The sequence below is a fragment of the Euphorbia lathyris genome, chromosome 10, assembly GCF_963576675.1.
Source record: "Euphorbia lathyris chromosome 10, ddEupLath1.1, whole genome shotgun sequence".
Taxonomy (NCBI): Eukaryota; Viridiplantae; Streptophyta; class Magnoliopsida; order Malpighiales; family Euphorbiaceae; genus Euphorbia; species Euphorbia lathyris.
In genome coordinates, this window is record NC_088919.1 from 70796687 (window position 1) to 70809661 (window position 12975).

At 33.3% G+C, this 12975-nt stretch overlaps 1 protein-coding gene across 1 annotated transcript; it reads right to left on the bottom strand.

Moving 5' to 3' along the window:
• Positions 1-2992: 2992 nt before the first annotated feature.
• Positions 2993-11098, bottom strand: LOC136209975 (uncharacterized). The gene is made up of 7 exons (XM_066001615.1): positions 11064-11098; positions 10713-10864; positions 9198-9328; positions 7066-7271; positions 5470-5676; positions 4426-4506; positions 2993-3335 (listed from the first exon to the last, which is right to left on the bottom strand). The coding sequence occupies exons 1-7, from the start codon at positions 11096-11098 to the stop codon at positions 3101-3103; spliced, it is 1047 nt and encodes a 348-aa protein (XP_065857687.1). The 3' UTR covers positions 2993-3100.
• Positions 11099-12975: the final 1877 nt, after the last annotated feature.

The window sequence follows — 12975 nt, forward strand, 5'->3', positions numbered from 1 at the left end:
GGCACTGTGTGGAATTCCTCCGTTGAATGCCGTTTACTTGATGACTTAGGAATTGCGAGACGCTTGTCCCGTGCCCCCCGTATCATTCCTGTCCGATGGTAGCTACCTCCTGTCGCCTGGTGGAAGGCTAATACCGATGCATCAGTCACTGGAAGCCCTAGTGAAGCCGAATGTGGAGGAATTTTTAGGAACTGTAAAGGGGAATTTGTGAACGCGTTTGCTTTTCCTATCCCTGCGAGTTTTTCCTTTGTGGCTGAATTGCAAGCAGCCATCTTCGCAATCCAGACCGCATTTGAAAATGGCTGGACACGTTTATGGCTTGAGAGTGACTCCACCTACGTGGTCCAGCTGCTCCGCTCTCGTTCTACAGCCGTACCTTGGACAGTTCGTTAGGATTGGATACAGTGCTTGGGCTATCTGAACTCTATGTCATTTGTAGTCTCCCATATTTACAGAGAGGGAAATCAGGTGGCAAATATTCTCTCGAATTATGGCAGGACGGTGACTTCGTTAACATGGTGGAGTTCCGTCCCTGATTTCTGTTTAGATGCTTTTATGTGTAACGCATGGGGTCAGACTATTTTCCGATTCTCACGATTCTTTCATTATTTCTTCTTCACTTTGTAACCCTATTATTTCATCTTCTTTTAATAATATTGGCACTGGGTTCATTTGGTTATCCGGGGTGCCAACCTAGTTGGGATGTCGGATGCCACACTGCCCTGATGTCAGCCTTTACTCAAAAAAATTTGGTTCTTTTTGACCTAGTAAAAAATTAATTAAATTTTATATTTATAAAAAGGAGAGCGTATGAAAGCTAAATCTAGAGCCTCTAAAATACTTGAACTGCTCTGGTCTGAGGCAGTTATCCTCTATCATTACTACTAACCAGGGTGTGTTCATTAACGTGACATACTAGTTTATTTTCTTATTATGAGTTCCATATATATATATATATATATATATTAAATTTGGGACAACTATTTTTACCAATCGTCTTGCACAGACTAGGTTTCGATTGATTAGGGACAGTTTTTTTTTAATAAATAATTTGTTACAAAAGGAATTTTTTTAGTCACTATTGCTTTTCGAGACCTTGAATGAAACCTCTATAACAAGGCGTCGGGTGTGTTCCCCGATGTTAACAAGACCTAGAATACTATTAGGAGTGCATTCTCTCATATGGTTTCTAGGGAAGCTAGTATATATTATATGCGATGTTTTGTGAATTAATAAAATTAATAAAAGAATTATGTTAATCTTATAGTATGCGAAGACCAAAAATCTAAGCCATGCATATATCTATTCAAGGGTAATAATAGGCTATGAAAGAAGATAATGACCCAGTTTGGTAAAGAACTTTTTAAAGTAAAATTAGAGGTTTCAGTCACTTTAGATATTTTGTCTAGTTAAACCTCTAATAAAATGCATCTGGAATAAAGGTTCAGTAAAGGCGAATGAATGGGCCTGAACCAAAAACCCATCATAAGAGAATGATTAAATTAGAAAGCTTCAATGAGAATGAATTCAGTTCGACACGTGGACCAATGGGAGTTTCGGATTCCAATACCACGCTCCTAATCCCAAGATTATGCCAAAAAAATATAGTAGCATAATGGGATTAAGGTTTGGAGCCAACCAATAGTCTAGACATGGAGGAGTGATTAATCGAACCAATCAAGAGTCAACACGTGTAAAAGTCATTACACTTTAGGTATGTATTTGTTTATAAATAGATTTGGTAATCGTGTGTCACATACACTCACTTTTACACACTTCATAACTGCTTTCAAGTTGCTTCTTATTTCTCAAGAACACTTATGACTTAAGCATCGAAAAAAGAACGCTGGATTCTGGTCCCTTCCTGACTGTTAGTTGTGATTTTCAGGTAATCGAAAAGGAGCTCACAGATTGTATTCAATATTGAAGATATCAGCAGTTTGGTGAAAGAGATTTGAAAGAGTTTATTGGGTCTAAAAAGCTAATTTTGAAAATGTTGGTTTTAGGAGTTTTTTCAATTAGCTTATTGCTCCATTGAATTACATTTCTACCCGTAATTACTTCCCTTTAACTCCAAATAAAATATAGTCATAAAATATCAATGAACTTATTTGTCATTTTACACTAATAACTATTAGCAATCAGCTAAGTTTTACCAAACAAATTTACACAATCAGCTAGTCAGCTAACTAAATAGATAATCACCTAAGATAATCTTCAACGCAAGCAACTTCAAAAATTGTCAAAACTTAACACATAATCTAAAAATATAATATTTTATTTTCTCTACCATCTGCTTCACTTTTGGCGATTTAAAAAAAAATGCTTTAATGCCAAACAACTCCAAAAGTTGTCACTATGATCCCATAAATCATTATTTTATGTATAATTTATTTAATCATAAATATCGTCATAAAATTGCACCAATACTAAGCAAATACATTATTTTTTTATATTAAAAAAACAGTAAGGGTGCCAAAGAGATGTCAAAAATTGCCGACATTCCCATAAAAAAACAAAGCAACTCTGGTTACTCCAATGTAAGGTAGTCTTCCAAGCACCCTCCACCTCATCAAGCACCATTTTAAGCAACCCTCATTGGAGATGCTCTGATAACTAATTTAATCAACTAACAACTATTTGTCAAACAGTACTATTGGTGGAATTGAAAGCGTTAAGAGTCCAAGTACCAGCAATAATATAAGAAGATATTCTACTATTCTTAAATACTTTATGTCATCTTTTGATTAGTATGTTAACATTAACCATAGAAAAGTCCACTAATATCATGTTAGGGTGTCATATAATGTGTTTATAACAATTCAATAGGTTTGACTCATATTTGTAAGTAATAATTATACTTTTATTATCTTTATTCATAAAGTGACATAAAAACATGAGAGAATATAACAATAATTTTAAATATTCGTGTCGTTTTCGAGTTAACATATCAACCCTAACCCCAACCCAATCCAAAAATTTGCATCTCAGTTTCATGTCAACCCAAAAATGACACATTACCTACTAAGCTAAACCCAAACATTAAAATAGCGTGTTGATTTCGTGCCATGTAATCGAGTCGTGTGTACTTCTGCCACCGTTAAGAGTCCAAGCACCAACAATAATAATCAGACCTAGAAATTGCAAGCATATCATCTGGGCTCATCCTTTCAAGTTCAGTTTGCCTCCATGAAGCAAAGTTATTTCTGTTTTGTGGATCAGAAGAAAGAGGGTAATCTTGTGCTGAATGTTTTTTATTTCTCATTCTCATGTAAAGCCTCATTGCTGCTACACAATCCTCGTAAGGGTCTTGAATTCCTGTTTGAATATCGTAACTGCATTTACCCTTTTCAAGTTATTACTTCTTTTAAAGTAATTCATGTATTATACTAAAAAATAATATATATTAAAATTAGTGCTAATTTCAAATAAATGTTCTCTGATTTTACGTTTTTGCAGATCAGTATCGGTGGTTTTTTGTTATAAGATTTTCATTTTTGTATTGATTTTGCTAAATTTGGCTGATAACGACTTCAAAATGAAAATTTTGAAGAATTAAAGTTGTTTAGTACTCTCTATTCCTTTATATAACTCATTCTAGCAAATTAGTATATTTTTTTCCCAAATATAAGTCATTCTAGCATTCCTAAGAACTAGGGGTGGAAACCCGGCGGGGCAGGGGCTGTTTTGTATCCCCATTCCGCCCCTAATATTTTCAAATGTGGTTTCGAGGAATCCCAAAAAAAATATTCGTGGATTTTTTGGCACCCACACTCGCCCGCACGGTTGCCCACGGGTAAAATTTCCTCCGCCCCCAGTCCCGCATCCAAAAATTTTGGTTTTTCCCCGGACCCATCAGTTTGGATCCCCATAGTTTTCGGTTTTCCCCCGCCCCATTGTCACCCCTACTAAAAACTTTTAGTTTAATTTTTCGGTCCAAGCGTTAAATTTTTTATCTTGGTCTATGTGTTTTTTAACATTCCAATGCATATTCCCCAACCATGACACAACGAGAGATTTTTTTAGTTAAACAATGTAAATTTATTAATTTGACTCAGTACTAATTGTAAATTTTAATTAGTGTGAAACACACAATGACTTATATAAAGGAATGAAGGGAGTACTCGAACAACATTTTTTATTTTTCAAAATCATTATTTTTGGAGTTTTCTCTCTCTAAACATTAACTTTCTCTTCATAAAAAAACCCACCTAAATGACCTCAAACCTAAAAGGTTGAAGCATTAAAATTTTTTAAAATATTATTTAATTCTTGGAAAATTTTCATTTTGAGGTAATTATCGCCCAAATTCGGAAAAGTACAAAAAAAAATGAAAATTTTGCAAACCATGGGATTTGGTTTGTACGTAACAAAAAAATACACATACAGATCTGTAAAAACGTGAAACCATTTGAAATTACGTACCCTAAATAGGCCTGAGTTAGGTACTTAAGCGAGTTACTGAGCTTGCTTGTCTTCATCAACGGAGGATATTTTGCAGTATCCCTGTATTATATATAGCGCATTAATTTGGTCTCAAAGTAAGTTATGACATACACCACAAATAAAATTTCTAGTATTTAAATTCTCTACCACTTAATTTAAAAAATTAAACAAGTTTAAGCTCATAGAGTTGAAGAGTTCAATAATAATTCTTTACACGGATATAGTGCAAAAATACCATTAACGTTTATAACCACGAGCAAATTTACTCTTAACATCTAAAATCGTGCAATTTTACCCATAACATTGACAATCAAGAGCAATTTTACCCCTAATGTTGCAATTTGGATCAATTTCAGACATTATTATAAAACTCAGATAGTTTGTTCCTTATTCTGCACCAATTACATATGAGATGGTTCTAAATTTTTTTATATATATTTTTTGTGATTTAGTAATAGAATTGGAGATTAATATTTTTAAATCTAGCAAAATATTTGAATTTTTTTGTCTAACTCGTACAAAATACAACATATTTTTTTTCACGTCTAATCGTATGTTTATGATCTGTTACTAGTTAGTGATAAAATGACGCACATGTTAAGTGTAAATGAAAAGATTAATGACCTAGAAGGTAGTTTGATGAATTATTTTCTCAAAAATTGATCAAACTTATCAACGTTAAAAGTAAAATTGCTCTTGGCTGCCAACATTAAGGATGAAATTACACAATTTTAGATGTTAGAGATAAAATTAGTTTACGTAAGGAGTATTTTTACACCTTATCCATTCTTTATATATTATTTTTGACAGAGCTAAAGCTATGTATGAGATTGATTACATCAACAACACGGTCGAGTTAGAGAAGAACTTAACCGAGCTTGATAGATTTCGAAGACAACTAGACCAAGTTAGTCAATTTGGTCAAGCTACTTACTAGATCATCAGGTTTAACATTATCTTTCCGACAGCAAACAACAAACTGTAACAGCAAATAGTAGGTAAACCAAAAAGACCCTAAATTACCTGATCATGAGCAAAGGATATTCAAGTTGCAAACGATCAAGATCATGATCCAAACCGTGACCCGCGACGATTCTTCCCCGACCTCCTTTAGGTCGAAGTTTCCACATAGCTTCCCCATTACACAAGAAACTTTGAATCTTTGATTGAACCTGTCTCAATGGCATTGCATCCCTTAAGTATTCAGGTCTAATCCCTGTGCTTTCATACCTAACAAATTATTAATCGCAAAAATTTAGTAAAACATATAACAAATTCAAGGTGGATAAATACGGGTAAATTACATCAATGGTACCTAAATTTTATCCTAGTTCACATTTTGTATCTAGATTTCATTTTGTCCAAAAAATATACCTAAACTAATGATGACCGGACAATTTAGTACGTTTTACTAGTCAATAACCGATCAATGCAAGTTTGACGAGTAAATTATACTAATGGTATCTAAACTTTACCTTAATTCACACTTTGGTAACTAAATTTCATTTTGTCCAAAAAATACACCTCAAGTAAAGATAACTCGATACTTTAGTATATTTGACCAGTCAACGTGAGTTTGACCATTTTAAATAAAAAATTGAGACCCATCATACACTCAATTAACATATATAATACTACCCTTTAGCTCTACATATATATTAAAGGGCAATATTGTAATTTTATATTAATTGAGTGTATTGTAGGTCATAATTTTTAATTTAAAATGGTCAAGCTCGCATTGATTGGTCATTAACCGGTCAAATGTGCTAAATTGTCCAGTCACCTTCACTTGAGCTATATTTTTAGGACAAAAAAATCTATGTTTCAAAATGTGAATTAGAGTAAAATTTAGGTACCGTTGATGTAATTTATTCATTAAACTTGCATTGACCGGTCATTCACCGGTAAAATTAATAAATTATCTGGTAAAACGTACTAAATTGTCGGGTAAAACGTACTAATTGCTCCATTTTTGTAACATTGACAGGACAAATTAGTACATTTTACCAGTCAATAAACGATCAATACGAGGTTGACGAGTAAATTACACCAATGGTACCTAAACTTTACCCTAATTTACAATTTGGTACCTAAATTTCATTTTCTCCAAAAAATACAGCTCAAGTAAATATAACTCAATAATTTAGTATATTTGACCAGTCAACGTTTGTTTGACCATTTTAAATTAGAAATTGAGACTCATTATACACTCAATTAACATATACAATACTACCCTTTAGCTCTCTATATATATTAAAAGTTAGTATTAAAATTTTATCTTAATTGAGTGTATTATAGGTCCTAATTTTTAATTCAAAATGGTCAAAATCGTGTTGATTAGTCACTGACCGGTCAAATGTGCTAAATTGTTCAGTCACTTTCACTTGAGTTGTATTTTTAGGACAAAAAAAATTAGGTATCAAAGTGTGAATTAGGGTACTATTCAGGTATATCATTGACTCATCAACTTGCATTGACCAGTCATTCACCGGTAAAATTTACTAAATTATCTGGTAATCGTTACTTTAGGTAAATTTTTGGGACAAAATGTAATCTAAATACCAAAGTGTGAACTAGAGTAAAATTCAGATACTATAATTTACCGGGATAAGTACATACCTATAATTAGTAACAGGAATGGGTGGTTTGACAAAAGTATGGAAAATAATATTTTCATTCTCATCAATCAAACAAACCCTTCCACAAAGATCCAAAGTGCCATCGCTGCCTCCTCCCACCATTTTGCAAGCTAAAGCAACTACTTGTGGACTTCTTCCATAACCATTTTCATTATTCAAGTTCTCACACACACCTAAACGGTATCCCTGTACAGTTGATAACAACCCAAATTATTCTAGAACGAGAAATAAAAGAAAATTAATATAAATAATAGCAAATTATTATTCCTTCTAAAAAGGATTTATGCATGATTAATATGGAATTAATGATAATTAATACAGAATTAATGCATAGGTGAATATGCAAATAATGAAGAAAAATGAAGGAGCGTGGATCATGACGAAGACACGCCATAACAAGATACGCCCGATGAGAGCGAGTGATGGAAACCCTCCATTGTTCTCAAGGAGAGCGTACATACGCATCGACGGTTCTAAGAATACCAAAAGGCGCACTTATAACCATCCATTAATGAGAATAAATACAATTAAATGACAATTAATAGCTATTAATGAGAATAAAGACTTGACTGTTCGAATACCCAAAATATGAGGTATTCAAGGATAAATGTTGGGATTAATGGAGAATTGATAGCAATTAAATATGAGTAATGACATGACTCTAGGGATGCAAACGGGGCGGGGCGGGGAATGCATTTCCGATCCCCATCCCCGTGAGTTAGACGGGGACAGATTTGTCCCCCATCCCGCGTGGAATCACCGTCCCCGTCGGGATCCCCATCCCCTAAAAACACTTTTCCTCTATTCCGCATTCCATCCCCGCTGGAATCACCATTTATATTTTAAAAAAAATCAGTATATATTTCTTTTCTCTTCTCATTTTTATTCTAGGTTTTGTTCGAAAGAATGGCAGAAATACTATGACGTTAGTTTAGGTTAGGAAAAATATCCATTTAGTCCTTGGCTAATACTCCCTCCATTCTCAAATAAGTGTCGTTCTAGATAAATTTTTTTATTCTTTTTTAAGTGTCATTTTCATTTTTCAATAAAATCTAGTATAGTTTTTTGGTCTAAGCATTTAAATTTTATCTTGATTTTTTTTTTTTTAAGCTTTCAAAGTTTCTTCTCCAATCATTATAGGAGAGAGAATTTTTATTTAGTTAATCCATGTAAATTTATTAATTTAAGTGCATATTAATTATGTTTCTTAATTTGTATGAAAATTCTAAAACGACACATGGAGGGAGTATTTTATTTATCCCATTTAATTTTTTATTTGAAAATAAGTCTATTTAATTTAAGTTAAATGTTACTCCCTCCATTCCATTATATATGTCATTCTAGCAAATTAGTTTTTTCCCTAAATATAAGTCATTCTAGGATTCCAATGCTTATTGCCCAATAGTGACATGGAAGAGAATTATTTTTTGTATTGGTACATGTGTTTTTTAATATTCCAATGCTTATTGCCCAATAGTGACATGAGAGATAATTTTTTTTAGTTAACCAATATATTTCTTAATTTATGTGAAATACCCTAGAATGACTTATATAATGGAATGGAGGGAGTATAAATTATAATATTTAAAGTATAATTTTAATTATAATGGAGAATAATTATGGATCCATCGGGGATTCCCATCTGGGATTCCCCATCGGGATTAACGGGGCGAGGTCGGGGATCCCCACGGGCAGGGATACCATTCCCTATCCCCGTCACGGGGAATAAAATTATCCTCATCCCCGTCCCCGTCGGGGCGGGTCACCGACGGGGACGGGGAATCCCCGCCCCACTTGCATCCCTGTACGACTCTTCACCTACTCCTCATTAATGTTGAAGGTTACATAAACCTATATAAATACCCCTGCGTTCTGGGATCAAAGGTACACATTCTGATTCCCTACTTTTGTGCTTACAGTTTATTCTCAGAAATATTACTAACTTTGACATCGGAGTGTCCCCTGACGGATCCCAACGGCTCCTCATATAGAAGTGCTCCGCTCAAGGATTTTTTCACAAGTTATCAATAGTATAAAGTTTATTATTTCACTTAATTACGAATATTATGTTTGACAAGTTGAAATTTGAGAGGTAAATTAATGGATCATTACAGCTTTAGGATTTGATAGCTGACATCTATCTTGATGAAACTTGCGAGAAGTAGAGCTATCAAGAATAGTTAAGCAAAACTTGCATCCTCGGACATTGAAAACGTTTTTGCATTCTTGCTTAGGCAATGGTCCTGCACATGTAATAAATATATAAGAGCATAATTAATTAGTACATACCTTCACCATTAATTAATAAACTCCATAGTATTATATAGGCTTAATACTTTGCTAGCCTACTCAAGTTGTCCCAATACTGTAATTATTCCCCGAATTTAGACTTGTAACAACTAAACCCTTCAATTTGATTATTTGGAACAAATAACTCCTTAAATAGGTTAATAATTGTGATTTCGGGAGTTTTATTATTTTTTTTTTGCTCTTTAGTTAATGTAACAGTAGATTAGTTAGATGCGATATTTTAGAAATCTTTGATTTCTGATGTAATATTGTGTTGAATGTTTTTTGGTGTGTAAGGGTTGTTTATTCCAAATAAGCAACTTGATAAGTTATTTGTTCTGATTGACCAAGTTGGGGGGTTAGTTGTCACAAGTCTAAGTTCGAGGGTCAATTGCAGTATTGGGACAACTTGAGGAGGCTGGGAAGGTATTAAGCCTATATAAAATTTAATTGTTTCCCTGAATTTTCAAATTGTCTTGATAGATCCCTCAACTTGTATAAAATGTTTAGATAACCCCCTCAACTTGCGTAAAAAATGTAATCAATTAATAACTCGGTTGCAAAAAAATAAGTTACACGCGGAAGGTGTGTTGCACGCACCTTAGAAAAGTAAAACAATCAAGGTCCACTATAAGAAAATAACAGTTTGCCCACGACAATTTACCAACGACACATATGTCATTGTTAGTACCAATGACATACCTACGACAAAATCATTCAACCAACATTATAAACAAATATACCTATAAAATGCAAACGACTTACCAATGACTTTTGTCGTTGGAAATTTTAATGACAATACATGTCAATGCTATGTCGTCAGTATTAGAGAGAACATTCCAACGACATACTTCCAAAATTCCAGAATTATATTAAAAAAAAATAGAATTAAAGAGAAAGAATCTCTTTAGCCAAAATCGAAGTTTAGGTATTAACTTATTTTTCAAGTATGCAATTTTTGATAAACTTGTTATTTTCTTGTAGTGGTTGGTGTATTAGTTGTAAAGTTTTATAGTTGAGCAAGTAAGAATTTCTTTTTTAATATGTTTTAATCCATTCTCTGAATTATCTAATAACATTTTAAGGTGCGTGCAATGCATCTTTCACATATAACTTACTTTTTTACATCCGAATGATTTATTGATTATATTTTACTTAAGTTGAGGGGCAATCTGAACATTTTTATGCAAGTTAAAGGGGCTATCAAAACACTTTAAAAGTTCCGGAGCTAATCTAGCTTTTTAGACAAATTCACGGACCAAATGATGTAGTAAGCCCTATATATATATATATATATATTTATTTATATTTATTTGAAGAAGTAATTAAATATATTACCTATAAGATGTTCCCTGAGGGACTCAAAGGATCTACAATGCTTTCTACAGACCCCACAAATGGGTTCATGAACTGAGTGATAAGAGATTCTCATGTGTTCCACTAGATGCTCCATTTTGTTGAATTGCCTGTAGCATGCTGCACACTTGTTCCTGCTACTTCCAATAATATTCATTTAGCTATTTTTATCATCGTTAGAGATTAATATAAAATATATAATTTGGCCTTAATTATAAACTTGATCTTTTAGTTAAAACGGTTCCATGACATGATATCAGAATCTCTAAAACTAAACGGTCGAGGGTTCAGTGTTATAATAAGAGTATATGGAAAGAGAAATTAATAAAATACCTTGCATTCTCAGAAGACTCGTATCTAGAATCCATAGTATCTGTGATAATTCTTGAAATTAGCCAATATATATTTTGAAGAAGGAAAAGAAAGATGGTTTGCATTTATATAAATGGAAGAAAAAGAATCTATTTAAAGTTGATGGAAGAGACCATATGTTACCTGGAATTTCAAGTTTTACGTAACTTTATTTCATAGGAGTCAACCTAACTTTCCAATCCTAATTGTTTGGGTCCACTCCTCAACTACCTTCATTCTTTCTATGCTTTCCATATTCGGATAAATTATATACATGGCGTATAACTTTTATCTTTTTTATAATTTGGTATACAACTTTCAATTTTACATATAAAACTAAATAATTTTTTAGTGACCCTTCACTAAAATGTACGAAAATTATGACCGGTCAACATGAAATCAAAGTGATTTGTCAGTAATTTGACCTCTCTAAGTTAAAATTGCTGACGTGGTGCGTTGACTTCGTGTTGCCCGGATTACTGATTGTACATTTAGGTTCTGTTCTTTATCGTTGAAAAAAACTGAACTGAACTGAACTGAATGCTACTGAATACTGAACTTAACTGAATTTAATTGCATGCTACTGAACTTAACTGAATGTTACTGAATTTAACTTAATACTACCGAACTTAACAATAATGACGATATTAGATTTTAAAATAATTTTAATGATAATATTGGACATTAATAAGCTTATAATAATAATAATAATGGAAACAACTCATACCGTCTACGACTGCAAGGATGCATTTCTTCTCACTAAATCGCACGGATTGGATTGATGAAAATATTTCTTGCCGTATGAGGTTGGATGGAATGGAGTGGCCTGTTATCTTTTCGATTGGAATATGGTGGATTTGGAGGACGCGGAACAGCCGCTTGTTTGAAGAAAGAGGGACGTCTGAGTTATTGCCAGAGTTCATTTTGTACCGAGCACGGGAAAGCGTAGCTGTAGGAAGAAAACTAAATCAGGGGAATCCGAAGCAGAAACATGAGATGTTGATTAGATGGTATCCGCCTATAACAGATTGGGTAAAAATTAATACAGATGGTGTGAGTAAGGGTAACCCATCGGCGGGTGCACTAATTCGGGAATGTATGGGAGATTGGCAAGGAGGATACCTAGTAAACTTAGGGATCTGTTCAGCTTTACTGGCGAAGTTATGGAGTCTGTATTGTGGATTACGATTGGCGTGGGGTAAGGGATTTCGACGAATCATTGTGGAGATGTACTAAAAATCAGTCATATCATTTATGCAGAGTCATATTACAATTCATTATCCATTTGTTTGGCTTATAGGTGAATGTAAACGACTAAAGGATAGAGATTGGGAGGTACAATTTACCCATGTGTACCGAGAAGGCAATCAAGCCGCTGACTGGATGGTAAATTTCGCAAGCTCATATGCCATGGGACATCACGAGTGTGGTGCGCCTCCTGCAGGCCTCCAGAACATTCTCCTTGAAGACCGATAAGGCCGGTCTTCAGTTCGAATGGTTGTACATTAGAATAACTATTCTTCTCTCTTTTTATCTTTTTTCTATTCCCTAGGCTTAAACGCCTTCCCCATCCCCCCCAAAAAAAAAATAATAGTTCTAATAATAATAATAATATCAATAATAAATAAATATATTATTAAAGATAAAACTAAATTGAATATCAAATAAAAGCTCGGCTCGATAAAAGCCTATGAAATTAAATAAAAATGAGTCTAATTTAAATTAAAAATACAAATTATATACAAACACAAATTTACATACAATTTAAAGCCTATGAAATTAAATACAAATTTTCATATGAATACAAACTCTTAACATTTTATTACAATAATTATTGGGTAAGGTGCAAAAAATACTCCTAACGTTTGGGTCAGGAGTAAGTTTACCCCTAACG

Bases quoted from the DNA above. Each gene is read 5' to 3' on its own strand.
- LOC136209975 (XM_066001615.1), bottom strand. From the start codon at position 11,098: ATGGATTCTAGATACGAGTCTTCTGAGAATGCAAG. The intron at 9,329-10,712 runs GTAATATATTTA...TTACATGTGCAG, and splicing joins CCTCAGGGAACATCTTATAG to GACCATTGCCTAAGCAAGAA. The intron at 5,677-7,065 runs GTATGTACTTAT...ATAATTTGTTAG, and splicing joins ATTCCTGTTACTAATTATAG to GTATGAAAGCACAGGGATTA.